The sequence below is a fragment of the Peromyscus eremicus genome, chromosome 4 (assembly GCF_949786415.1).
Source record: "Peromyscus eremicus chromosome 4, PerEre_H2_v1, whole genome shotgun sequence".
Classification (NCBI taxonomy): Eukaryota; Metazoa; Chordata; class Mammalia; order Rodentia; family Cricetidae; genus Peromyscus; species Peromyscus eremicus.
In genome coordinates, this window is record NC_081419.1 from 20,479,036 (window position 1) to 20,493,806 (window position 14,771).

Here is a 14,771-nt window from a genome sequence, read left to right on the forward strand (position 1 = left end):
TCAACAGTTTTGAAAATATGATAGCATACCACTACTCACATGTATGTCCATGCATTTATGATGTAAAATTTTAGGAATTATATAACCAACATATAGTGCATATATGTTTAAATAATGCTATATATAAAAATATACATTTACACTAGCTTTCATATGAGAAATTGGAAATATATTGATGGTATCCTAGCACAGTAACATTTACCTGAGCTATTTTTATTGTTTTAATCTCTTTGTGATAACTTCTTCACTGACAACTTTTTGCTTGTGTAAAACTGCTAGTGTTTGATATGTTTAAATGTTTTATTCACTTCTGGTTCTTGCAGGGTAGAATTTTCAAACATCCAAACTTCAAAACTATCTTGGTGAATACAGATCCCTTCATTTTCATATGCATTATGCGTTTAACATGTTAATCTACTGTGATACTTGTCTTGCCGTGTATTTTCATCTTGCATATGCTTCTGCTTTCCTTTGCCCCAACTGTAGTGTAGTTCATTCTTACATACTGTTTTGTCTCCTTGAAATGTCAGTATTCCTTATCTTAGTCAATAAGCTCAGATTAAATATAAAACTCGGAGGTCACACATAATTAGCTATTTTAAATGGACATTTTTCCTTTAGTCTTTTTAATGAATATGTTTTCAGTGACTAGTGAAGTCAGAGTCCTGTCACCTCTCTTTGGTCACAGGCTGACTTCTGAATGTCTGAATAATAATCCTCAGCCATGTTGGGAACCCCAGCTGATGCAGAGAGAAGCCATCTCAGTCCTCACTCTTCTTTTCCTTTTCTTATTAGAGCAACAATCTAATTTCTTGTGTAATTTCAACAACTCAGTGAACAAAGACTACCTTAGCTGGGCCTGGTGGTGCAAGATTATAATACCAGGTACACTGGATGGTGAGGCAGGAAGATCAGAAAACTGAGGGCTGCTTGGGCAACACAGTAAGTTTAAGGCCCATTCGGTCAGTGAGCAAAATTCTACCTCAAACTAAATGTAAAACATGGTAGAAAATTTGCCTAGGATGTGTAAATTTCCTGGTTCAATCTCTAGTTACAAGCAGAAAAGAGGGGGAGGGGAGGAAAGTGGAGGAAAGCAGGGAGAAATTTCACTGAGTGAAATCTCCAAGGTTTCTCATCACCTACCCTGTTGTCCTCAGTATCCTTCAAAATGAAATATTTGTTCAAGGTATCTATACAATTAAGACTAATCACATCAAACAAATCTAAGAAATATCTGATGCATCAAGTATATACATTCTTGTATTTTAAATTTATTTTTTCTTTTATTAATATCATCGTAAGTTCGTCTAATTTTTATTTTAGTCACTGGATTTATAGGAGAACCTACTTTATAAAGGTGGTTTTAATTGATGATTAAATGAGTCTAAAACTTTAACGAGTCAATGCAATATTCTTTACATTTGTAAACCGTAATCCATTAGGATGATATATATATATATATATATATATATATATATATATATGAGACCTCACTGGGTGTTGCCATATTCAGATATAGCAAATCATTTGATTGTCAGGCACAGGTCCTACTGCCCTAAAAGTTATTTGAGACATTAGCACATGTTGTCCAGGCTAAATATCCAAGTGATTCAATAAGTTTTTCACTCCACCAACTACAATGTATTGCTCTGCAGATTATGTCATTGCCTCCTGGGAATGATTGCTATTAGTCCAATGAGATGAGGAACAGATATTATTGTTATCCATCTGCATCAAATCATTTTAGAAGGGAACAAAATATAGATATTTAACAAATGTAATTTCATTATTTTCTCATTTTAATCATGGTGATATCACTTTTTCTTTATACATAAAAGCACTGATAAGAATTTTACAGAAAAGCTAATGCCAAAGCACAGATACTCTGTGAGAAAATAAAATTATTGGATAATTATTGGTATCAAATTTATTGCAAAAAAGTTCAGCAGGCAGATGCCATCAGTGTTATTCTGTTTTTTGAGAAAAGCATCCTGAATGCAGATGGTGTTCACTCCTCCAGAGAGGATAAATGATAACTTACTGAAAGATGCTCTTGGGTGAATTTGTAGTATGAAAGGATTGAGGCAGAAATGGAATGAATAGCATCCGTTAAAAATGATATGTGTTGTGCTGTCTGCACATCAGTCAGCTCATTGTATGAACTTGCATCAAGGGCTTTCTTCATTGCATACTAATGGGCTGTATTAAACCTCATGATACTCTTCTACCAATTCTGCGAGCAGAAAGAAAATAACTCCCAGGGTAAGCATTCCAATCATTTTATGCTTTAAGAATCAGGTCAATTTATTCTGAATATTCTGTCCAAATGTGCATATATGTATAAAAATGTGAGCTTCAGGACAGAGGGGTCCAAATTTTGCCTTAAATGAAATAAAAATTGCTATCCTGCTTATTGAATGGGTGTCAGGCTTGCAAGGTCATTAGGCAAGATTCACTTACTGCAGTTTTCTTCATCAGAATTATCGCTGCAGTCATTCTGGCTATCACACCGCCAGTGATCTGGAATACAGTTGTTGTTCTTACACTGGAATTCATGAGGTCCACAGGTCTTTTTATCTGTAATGAAAGAACCCGAGTTTGCGTCGTTGGCTTCCATTAAGACTTCCTTACAATATTCTAATTGCTATGTCAATGCATGGTATATTACAACTCAGGAACCTTGATTCAGTTACTGATTGAGAAGCATTCTGAGGGGAGAGTGAGCTGAAGTGCTGAGTCCACTTGACCTTTTGCACTTGTTCCATGTTACCATTGGGTAATTAGAAAGCAGTTAAACCAACTAGTGATGTTTACATTAGTAATGTCAAAATTGTTCCAAACTATACTTCTATCTCTGATATCCACTCTGCTTCTATGTAATGTAGCAAATTATTATTAATATAATTCAGGGTTTATTCTGTCCTGTTTCACAAAGAGCTTATAATCATACACTATCCATGTACAGCTACCTGCTCATCAATATATCCATAGCATGCATCTTATTGGTCAGTCCTGGCTATGATCCACTCATAAAGTTGTAGATTATGTAGGCTGGATGTGTATTATCCAACCAGCTTAGGATGAGAAGCATTTTTTATTTCAGACTTTTACACTTATGTAAACATGAGGAGGTATTTTTTGGGTAGGTAGCAAAGATAAACACAATTCATTTATTTTTTATAATATATACCATATATTATATAAAATATACAACACATACCATATAAATGTACAATATATACTCTATAAATAATGTGTACAATATATAAATAAAAATATTATATATATTTATATATTATATGCAAAACACGAATTTATACAGCCTTTTCAATGCTCCCACGCTGTGACCTGAGTCTGCCACATGAAGTCAGGTGTGAAAATTTCTTCTCATGGCATCCAAGTCATGCTCATAATCTTTTAAGCATTGAACCATTTCAGAATTTAGACTTTCAAATTTGGGATACTCAACCTATATCAGTGTCTCTTAGTGTGTGTACAAACAGGAATATTGACAAGATGACATTCTACACAAAACTTCAAGCAATTCCCTTAAGTCTAAGGAGAAATATTAACAAGGCTTTGACTGTCCGTAAAATCAACAGAAACTCTTTCAAGTTTAGGACTCTGATGAATTTTCAGTACCTGTGAATGGCATGGAAAATACTATAACAAGTTTATGTTTACTCCTGATTTAGTACTTTGTGCAAGTTCAGTTAAAATTAATATGAGAAAAGGTAAGCAATAGAAACATAAACTGAAATGAGAGTTTCTACACTTCTCTAGTGTCAACCTCATTGTACAGAGTGTGAGCCAATGCCTTTGTACTTTGGCTGCTCTCTGTAGAATCACTTAGAGTTATGCTCTAACACTGGTTATGATTTAGCAGGGTTGGATTGCTTTCCCCTGTTACGAGGATTAAGCTCAGGAATTTCTAATGAACTGTGTGGTGATAATATTGACCTTAATCAATGGTTTAGACTGACTACATATGATCTTAAAGTCAAGATCTTATAAATTTAATAAAAAATTATAAACTGAAATCCCAGTTTAGGACATATTTCTCTCTTATACATATAGATCTGCTTCTCAGACAGTTAAATTAAGGATATGAAGTGTTCTTGGAAAGATCCACAAACTGAAAACTTGGGCCCCCAGGTGGTGGAACTACTGCCAGGTGATTGGATCCTGAGGGCACCAAACTTTTCAGTGGTGGCTGTAGACAAATGGTTACTATGAGTTGGGGGCTTTTTGGAGTGAGTAGGTCATACGGTCCTGAAATGTATATTTTGGCCCCAGCTCCTTCCCTGAATGGGTCTGTGGACTGCTGCAGATGAGCAGCTTTGCCCATTCCTTTACCTTCTTCCTTCATGTTCATACCACTCTTGGGGCTAGAAGCAGTAGTGCTGGATACTGAATCGTTTTCTTTCTTTTACGTTATTAATGTCTGATATGGTGTCACAGCCTCGAGGAGCTGAGTTGTGTAGTCTCAACTGAGATGGGCAGGGAAGCTTACATTTCCAGACCATTAAAACAAGTGACTTGAAAGTGACAGTAGTTATTTGGTGATGGTTGTTACTCTGTATTCCAAAAATCCGCAGTGTAAACTTTTGACTCCAATTGGTAATGAAAAGCAAAGTGATTTAGGCATAATTTAGAAAATTAAATAGTAAATATCTATTCTGAACTCAGCCCAGCTCCTGGCTAGGCATTTTAATAAACACAATCACTCTCAATTCCCATAATCTCCTAATGAAGGATTATTACATTTATTTAAATAAAGGGGAAACATAAACATCAGAAAGTTTAAGTAATTTCTCCAATCTTACAAAGGAGCTCAATAACGAAACAGGACTTTATATTCAGCTAGTGCTCTGAAATAGTTTACAGAAGAAATTCTCATGACAGAATTTAAATGCAATTCTCTTCTGAGGAAAAAAAAAAAGGACTGCCTATGTTTCCCTCCTATCCTTCCTGCCTACCTGCTAGTCCTCACTCAGAATCTAACCTGTGCCAGGAGCAGGAGCTATGCTTAGTGTTTATATTATGTTTTCCCTAGTTTATTTACTTATTTAAAGACCAATTTATAATCTGAATAATTCTAATATAGTATTTTACATACATTAATCAATAATGAAATATACTACCAATATTGGGATTTAATTAATGACTGAAAAATGAACCTTGAAGCTGAACAATTGGGGCAAATTATTTTATTTTGGCAATTAAAAGAACTCCTCTAGAATGCAGCTCTTTGTAAACATTAATTTTATTTATCCCTTAACATATATTGTCTAAATTATTTTAAATGATGTTTTGAAAATGCATGTAGATATAAAAAAGATCAGAATAAGACAGAAAATTTGCCATGTGATCTAATATTATGTCAGCAGCTCCAGGCAAGGCAAATTTCACTGATGAAAATATAAGGTTAGCCTCTTTCTAGTGTATATTAGTGATTTTTGAGTTTTCTCAAAAGAATTTAAATTTTTTTATATTATGGTATTAGGACTATTATTTGAAATTAATTTAAAAATATAGATCTCTTTAGTGGAATTTCCACTGAAGGCATGCAGAAATGATAGTGGGGAAAAGTTAACTGATTTATGTAAGACCATGAAAATTTTTTTCCAAATTGCTTAAATTTTAGCTATGAGATTACATGAAAACCATATACATGCAAACTATATCCTTGTAGAATATTTAAATTATCCCATGATGGTATGTATTATAGTGCACATGTAACATATATATTATTATTAACCAGGTATACAAGTTCTATTTCTTATTGGTGTGATCAAGCATCTTATAAAAGCAATTTCAGTAGAAAAGGAGGGTTTATTGGACAAACTGTGTGAGGGTACCATCCATGATGAGGAAGACATAGTGGCAGAGGCATGAGACATCTGTTCACAATGTGTATATAGGTAGGAAGCAGAAAGCAATAGACGTTGGTGTTCAGTTTGCTTCCTCCTTTGTATGCAGTCCAGAATCTCAGATCATGGAATGATACCCCCATAGTAAGACTGAGTCTTTGAACTTCCGTTAGGCCATTCTAGAAAATCCCACACAGACAAGCCCAAAGGTTTGTATCCTAAATAATTCTAGATCTTTTTATGTTTAAATAAATATAAACCATTACTAACTATCTACTAAACACATCAGTTTTAAGCTTTAAACTCTTGTCTCCATTGGCTCATGGCCATTCTATAACGCAAAATATATTCAATCGAGCTTGGAAATTCCCCATAGTTTTTAAAAGTTGAAAAAGTCTTTGAAAAATCCAATATCAAGAATCTCATCTGCAAATCAAAGTAGTCTTTTAACTGTGAGCCTTATAAAAACAAACATGCTACAAAGATGTGATACACAGCAGCACACAGTAAACTCCCAATTCTAAAAGGGTATGGTAACACAGCAAGAAAAGATCAGCCCCAGGGAGATGGTTGACTGAGAGGGAAAGGGCCAGCTGCAGCTGCATGTATTGCAGCTGGGGCTGGGGATGGAATCAAACTCTTGGGGGTAGGCATATCTGTTTCTGCTGCCTCCGGCACAGTCTCATTCCGTCATTCTGTCACTCATTCTCTCATTCTCTCTGTCTCTCAGTATCTCCATATCTCTGTATCTCTGAGTCTCTCTCCCTCTGTCTCTCCCACTCTGTCTTTTTGTCTCTGTCTAGGTCTATGTCTCTCTCTCTCTCTCTCTCTCTCTCTCTCTGTGTGTGTGTGTGTGTGTGTGTGTGTGTGTGTGTGTGTGTGTGTGTGTGTGTCTTTCTTTAGTTTTACCTCGTTGGCCAGCTTATCTCATCTATCATAAAGTCCTAGCATTTTCAGTATTCTGGTCTCTTCACTGTATTTTAGGCTACAACTTCATAGTTCCACACTATGGTCTTCTTTCAGGGACCCCAGCCCTGCAACACACTGACTAACCTCAGCAAGAAACCATGCTTAAATCTCCATGCTCTCCTTACACTTGCATACTTCATTCCTCCAACCCCAGTACCTTTTAAATGTTACTGCCAAGTGTTCCTTCAAGAGGCCCTGATCACTTGATCATAGTTCCATCAATCTTGGTTTTGCTTCCCTGGAAACATCCCCCTAGGTGGTTGTTGAGAAACAGCCCCATAGCAGAATCCCCAGTCTGTGTTTTTAAGTTTCATTTGCATTTCACAGTGGCACACTCTCTTCTACTCTCCTTCCTGTCCCTCTTCTCTCCCCTCCCCTTCTCTCCCCTACCTACTGCCCTCCCCTCTCTCACTGATACAAATATATAAAGCTTGTTATTGTTTTTTGCTGTTGAAATATAGTCTTCCTTTTGTCTTAGTGACTTTAAAAATTGGTTTTTATTTTATGATTATAATTGTACCTTTTTCCAATTTCCCCTTCTCCTTCCTCCCTCAGAGTCCTCCCATGTAGCCTCTGCTTTGTGATCTTTTCAGTTCATGAGCTCTTTTTAATTGTTGTTGCACACACATGTACACACACACTCTCTGTCTATCTATATATATGTTATATAATATATAATATATAATATATAATAAATATATAAATACAACCTGTTCAGAATATAAACTTGGTATATGTTTTCAGGACTCGTCATTTGGTATTGTATAGTCAGTTAGACTTCCTTTGCTGGGGAAGTCTATTTCTCCTACCACTGCTCTCAGAATTCCTTAGCTTCCTGTAGTCCCACCTGACTGGCTGCCTAAACATGACCTGAACAAGAATGGCACCATGGATAAAGAGCCTGAGGCCTCAACCCTAGACAAAAACTACAAGAATTCTAATCTTTTTAACAACTGCAGATGTTGTCTCAGCTCCCCTGGGTCTGCAATTTTTCAGTAGCTCACATTTTTGTTCTTACCGAGACTTCAGTATTTCCACGTCTTTCTCTTCTCTTTCACTGTGAGTGAGAATAAGCAACACAGACAGCAGCAATGTCATAGCTTGAATGTCATCCATGTTTAGCCATTTCTTCCACTTAACATCACTTTTGAATTCAATCTCAATCAGTTCAGGACAAGGAAGAATAAGGCCAGTTTTTTTTTTGGTTTGGTTTTTTTTTTTTTGTTTGTTTTTTTGTTTTTTTGCCAGAATGTAACTGAAATGGCCTATATCCTAGTTCCCAACAAAGATTTGTTTTCTGAAAGCTTAAGAGTTGGGCCTCCACTGTTCCAATTTCTTTTGGTTTTCTAGGCTTCCAGACTCCAAAAAGAACAATTACTAATTTCTGCTTACAGGATTCTAAGACTTCTCAAGACTAGAGCTGCAAATCCTTCCATATTCTCTCCTCAAATATGTTCCAGTACAGGCACCAGAAATCTTCTTTCAAACAGTTGGTCAGGGTAGTCCAATTCACTCACAGAACAATGTAGATTATTGCTGTAGCCCCTTGTTGCATATCAGGGTTGCAGGTGGACCTCTATTGCTAAAGACAGTGTATACTTAAGACACAGGACTCTCATGCTCTGAGATGATCTTATTTGACAACATCTTTTCTGAGGTCTAATTTGCATGCTTCTAGAAAATACCACACAAGCTACTAAAGGAGGGAAAGAATTACACAGTTCTACCCCAGCTGCCACGCCTATGAAACACAACAATGGCAAGGTACGCCTAAAAGTACAATAAGGGACACTCACATGTTGGTGGCAACCAACACTGTCTAATTGGACTTAAGGCTCATTCAACAGGACAGAAATCATGCCTGGTACTGGAAAACCAGGCATCTTCTCTGGGCTATTAAGGTCATGGATCTTAGAATAGAGTCTACTGCTAATACTTTTTTAGATTCCCATAGTTCCTTACTACATTCTAAGTTGTATCCTTATAACCAAAGGAGAGTATAGCTATCACTTCTCATGAAAGAAACCTCTCATATTTTTGGTTGTGAGCCTGTAGGGCCCTGGCTCCTGTTTTGGGTAACTGTTGCCTTGCTTGCTGAGTTTGACCTTGATATCCTCCCTATGCTAATTCCCTGCTGGGTTCCACCCTCCTGAATGCTTAAGGGAAGTTCCTTGTCTGTGTATCCTGCATACTGGGTGTTAACAGCTTAAATGCAAGATTGTAAAACATTGGTAGCAAAATTCTGCCCTCTAGGGTTCTCCCATTGTGCTATAAGCCTGTATTTAAGACCTCCTCCCTCCTTCAATAAATGGCATCCAGCATTAAAAAAAAGAAAGAAAGAAAGAAAGAAAGAAAGAAAGAAAGAAAGAAACCTCTCTTTCCAGCAAATGGAGACCACCACAGAAAATTAAAATTGATTGATCATTGATGTTGGTGGGGCCCTGTCACTGAAGGAAGTGCCACTGATTTGGTAGTTCTAGGTGCTATAAGAAGGCAGGGTGAGAAAGCCATGGAAAGCAAGCCACGAATCAATGAGCCTCCTTGGCTTCTGCTACAGAAAGTGTGATTTCCTTGGATGATGGGCAGGCTATAAAATAAAATAAACCCTTCATTCCCAAGAAATTCTAAGTCATTAACTGGTACCAGGAGTACAGTATTGTGACAGATCTGACCATTTATTTTTGGGAGGATTATGGTAGTATCTGAGCTGGAAAAGCCATTGAGTGCTCAGAGCTCAGTGTGCTGTTCTGAGGAAGCTTGGATGATAAGAATGCTGAAACAATGCAGATGATGGCTTGGAATGTGAAATTTTAGAGCAAGTTTGAGAGACCCTCAAAGACTCTATCTGGGATGTTTTCTGATATTTTGAATTAATAATGATTAAAGTGAAATATGTCCTTTTCAGGGACAATTAATGTTGGCTCACTGGAGCTGAGAAGTAAATAAGGCAAATTTGATCATATGGTCTACATGAAATCCTGTACTACGACCTTTAAGATAACGGTTTTCTAGAACACTTAAGATTTCTCTTGGTGTTTGTGCCTCTAAACATTAATTTCATGTTGACTTTTCATCCACTGGGATAATATTCTTCAATAAGCACTTATGTACACAATCTATTTTTCTACAGGAAGTGGAAGAATACATGACTATTATAGAAGCTGAGAGGAACAATTCCACTTACAGCTGGTCTATCTGAGATCCAAGTACTTCTGTTTTGGTTTTGAAATTTTATTTCCTCTTTATTATTCCAGGAAGAAGCAAGGAAGGCTTACAGGTAAAACAAATTACAAATGGCATAATTCCTTTATAAAGAGGAGAATTAGGAAGAAACCAGCTCTGGAGAAAGTCCAATAATGACATTCTCTAAATTGTACGTCATTTCAATGTAATTGTCAGTGGGAACTTTTCAAACTTGCATTACCCATTTTTAGAGAGTGTCAAATTGAATTCTGTAATGCTATCATTCTTGACAAGATCTGTTTTCAACTTTATTTTTAAAAAATTGCATTGTATCATTATGCTTGTGAACTGGGGGTGGGTGAAAAGAAAGTAGCTATATTTTCATCTTTTGCACCTGTATTTTGTCTACAAAATCCTGGCTACTCCACTTGTCTTTCTTTGCTCAAAAATTTTCAGAGTTAAAATTTGTTCAGATATATTTTACAAAGTGATTTGCATTTCTGCATTAATTTTCAGAGGAATCAGATCTCCATAATGCTGAAGTTCTACCACTGTAGCCACCCTTTGGCCATACAAGGCCATACAAGGCCCACTACTCAGCCCAAACCCACTAAACCCAACATCCTCCCCCTGGTCAACCATCCTCTGCAACATCAGACACCCCTAGAAGCACAAGCAGCACCTGCACCCATTGGAAGAAGATGCCCTAGAAGCACAAGCACCACCTGAACAAATCAGAGAAGAGCAGCCTCCCCTTGAACAGCCCTCTCCAGTAACACCAGAAGACCCTACAGGCACAAGCACCACCCACACCAGCTGTAAGAACAGGCACAGGCAAAACCTATACCAGTTGGAAGAACAGACTCCATAGGCACAGGCGCAACTCAAACCAGTTGGTAGAACAGACCATGTAGGCACAAATAAAGCCTACACCAGACAGAAGAAATGAACTATACCCTGGATCTAGGCACACAAACCTCTACAAACCTCAGTTAAGACAGCCCTACTTGACCTGACAACCAACAAATTACACAGAACTCTTGGCCATTCAGGCCAAAAGACAATAAAGGAAATAGAGAATAAAGCAACAAAAGACCTATCCAACAAAGACATCAGAAAAATCAACACCTGTAACTATAATAAACCTAAACCCAAATAGGTAAACAACAGTGTAAGAATGCATTCAACAACATAAAGAATAAAATGGCATCACCAGAACCTAGTGCTTCTACAACAGCAAGACCTAAACATCCCAACACAGATGAATCAGAAGAAAGTGACCTTAAAAATAACTTTATGAAGATGATAGAGTCTCTTAAAGAAGAAATGAAAAATTCCCTTAAAGAAATCGACAAAAGACAAAAAAATTGGAAGACATCAGTAAATCCCCCAAAGAAAGTTAAGAAAAAAATATAATCAAACAGGTGAAGGAAAGAGTTCAAGACTTGAAAAATCAAATAGAAGCAATGAAAAAAAAACTGAGAGAATTCTGGAAACTGAAAATACAGGTAAATGAACAGAACTAGAGATGCAAGCATAACCAACAAAATATAAGAGATGGAAGAGAGAATCTCAGATGTTGAAGATACAATAGAGGAAATAGGTTTATTGGTCAAAGAATATATTAAATACAACAAATTCTGACCACAAAACATCAAGGAAATTTGGTACACCATGAAAAGACTTGACCTAAGAGTAATAGGGATAGAAGGAGAAAAATTTCAGCACAGAGGCACAGAAAACATATTCAACAAAATCATAGAAGAAAATTTTCCCAACCTAAAGAAGGACATGCCTATGAAGACAGAAGAAACTTACAGAGTACCAAATAGACTGGACCAAAAAAAAAAGTCCCCTCACCATATAATAATAAAACACTAAACATACAGAATTATGAAAGAATATTAAGAGCTGCAAAGGAATAAGGCCAAGTAACATATAAAGGCAGACCTATAAGAATTACACCAACTTCTTGATGGAGACTCTGAAAGCCAGAAGGTCTTGGACAGACATTTTGCAGACACTAAGAGACCATGAATTGCCAGCCCAGACTACTACACCCAGAAAAATTTTCAATGACCAGAGATGGAGAAAACAAAATATTCCATGACAAAACAAGATTTAAATAATACCTATCCACGAATCCAGGCCTACAGAAAGTACTAGAGGAAAAACTCCAACCCAAGGAAGTTAGCTGTACCCTTGAAAACATAGGCAACAGATAATCTTTCCCCAGCAAAACCCAAAAAAAGGGAAACACACACACTGCCACCAACAAAACCAAAAAAAAAAGAAAAAAAAAAAAACAGGAATTAACCAACACTGGTCATTAATATCCCTTAATATCAATGGACTCAATTCACCTATAAAAAGACACAGACTAACAGAATGGATATGAAAACAGGACCCATTCTTCTGCTGTATAACAAGAAACACACCTCATCTTCAAAGACAGACATTATCTCAGAGTAAAGGGTTTAGAAAAGATTTTCCAATCAAATGGACTTAAGAAACAAGCTGGTATAGCTATCCTAATATCTAACAAAATAGACTTCAAACTAAAATTAATCAAAAGATATACAGAAGGACATTTCATATTCATCACAGGAAAAGTCTATCAAGATGAAGTCTCAATTCTGAACAGTTATGCCCCAAATTTATGTAGGGCTCCCACATTTGTAAAAGAAACATTATTAAAGCTTAAATCACACATCAAACCTCAAACATTAATAAATGTGGGAGACTTTAACAACCCACTCTCACTAGGTCTGACAGACAGAAACTTAACAGAAAATTAACAAAGCTAACAAATGCTATGATTCAATGAACTTAACAGATATCTATAGTTTATTTCCCCCAAACACAAAAGAATATACCTTCTTTTCAGCACCTCATGGAACATTCTCCAAAATTGATCATGTACTCGGTTACAAAGCTAATCTCAACAGATACAAAAATATTAGAATAACCTCCTATATCTTATTGGATCACCATGGCTTAAAATTAGAATTCAACCACAAAAAAGAAAAATAAGCAAACTCACCCAGTAAGGGTAAATGACAGGAAATAATCAAACTGAGGGCTGAAGTCAATAAGATAGAAACAAAGAGAACAATACAAAGAGACAATGAAACAAAGAGTTGGTTCTTTTAGAAAATCAATAAGATAGACAAACTTTTATTCAAACTAACCAAAATGCAGAGAGAGAGCATCCAAATTAACAGAATCAGAAATGAAAAGGGGGACATAACAACAGAAAATAAGAAAATCTGGAGAATCACTAGTCATACTTCAAAAACCTGTACTCTACAAAATTGGAAAATCTAAAAGAAATGAGCAATTTTTTTTGGATATGTACCACACACAAAAATTAAATCAAGACCAGATAAACAACTTAAATAGTTCTATTACCCCTACGAAAATACAAGTAGACATTAAAAATCTCCCAACCAAAAAAATTCCAGCACCAGATGGCTTCAGCCCAGAATTCTACCAGAATTTCAAAGAAAAGCTAATATCAATACCCTCACTTTGTTTCACACAATAGAAACAGAAGGAACATTGCTAAACTCTTTTTTGTTTGTTTGTTTATTTGTTTTGTTTTTTGAGACAGGGTTTCTCTGTGTAGCTTTGCGCCTTTCTTGGATCTCGCACTGTAGATAAAATGCTGATTGGCCAGTAGCCAGGCAGGAAGTATAGGCCAGATAATCAGACAAGGAGAATTCTGAGAAGAGGAAGGCTGAGTGAGGAGTCACCAGCCAGACACAGAGGAAGCAAGGTGACAAGGCAGAACTGAAAAAAGGTACCAAGCCACATGGCTAAACACAGATAAGAATTATGGGTTAGTTTAAGTGTAAGAGCTACTCAATAATAAGCTGAGCCATTAGGCTATACAGTTTGAAAATAATATAAGTTTCTGTGTGTTTATTTGGGTCTGAGCAGCTGCAGGCCCAGGAGGGAATGGCGAAAACTTACAACTACCCTTATGCTTTCTGAGGAGTGGATGGAGGGAGGTAAAAAAGAGGTAGGGAGAGGGAGTGGGAGGAGAATAGGGAAGTGAAACCGTAGTTGGTATGTAGAATAAATTTAAAAAATGATAAAAAAAAAAGTGAGCCTATATTTTTAAATGATCAGTTGATTGCAGCTCCCTAGTCTATCTCTTACAGTCAGAAGCACCCATTGACTTCACACATTCTGATGAACAGGTTCTAATCTGAATCAGTTGCAGAGGGGGGAGTAACAAAACAGAGTAGAAGTAACCTGGAAATGAAAGACTTGACAGAAATCTTCCTAACGTGTAGCCTACTGACTGTCATATATACAGGAAGGGTGCTTTAATGTTTTGTGAATTAGTTTCCTCTCTACTTTAACTGAACACTAAAAATACATGTCACATTAAACTTAAAGTCTGGCTTAAATGTGAACCCATGATTACTGAGCAATAGTAATAATGTAGTAATAATGTAGTCACTTAATAAGCATCTGGAAAAAGTATAGATGTAGATTTTGAATACTTTATTGTCAGGTTGTGTCCAGTTAAGGAGAGTGGAAAGTGATGTTTATCTAGAAGCTATGAAAATAGAGGCTCTGTTTTAGTCCTTTGTATCTATTGCCATACTATAGTTCTGCTACACCATCACAGTGTATCTCATAAGTTAAGGTTTGGAAATAAAGTGTCTCAACTAGGTTCATGTGTTAAAGGATTGCCTTTTGGCTGGTAGATCTAATTGTCACTGGAAAAGACTA

At 36.4% G+C, this 14,771-nt stretch overlaps 1 protein-coding gene across 1 annotated transcript in view; it reads right to left on the bottom strand.

The window, feature by feature from the left end:
* Lrp1b (LDL receptor related protein 1B) overlaps positions 1-14,771 on the bottom strand; it is a 1,617,914-nt gene that overhangs the window by 176,251 nt on the left and 1,426,892 nt on the right. The window contains exon 67 of the mRNA XM_059258831.1: positions 2,461-2,577. Within this exon, the coding sequence (XP_059114814.1) occupies positions 2,461-2,577 (117 nt within the window). The remainder of the gene's footprint in view (positions 1-2,460; positions 2,578-14,771) is intronic.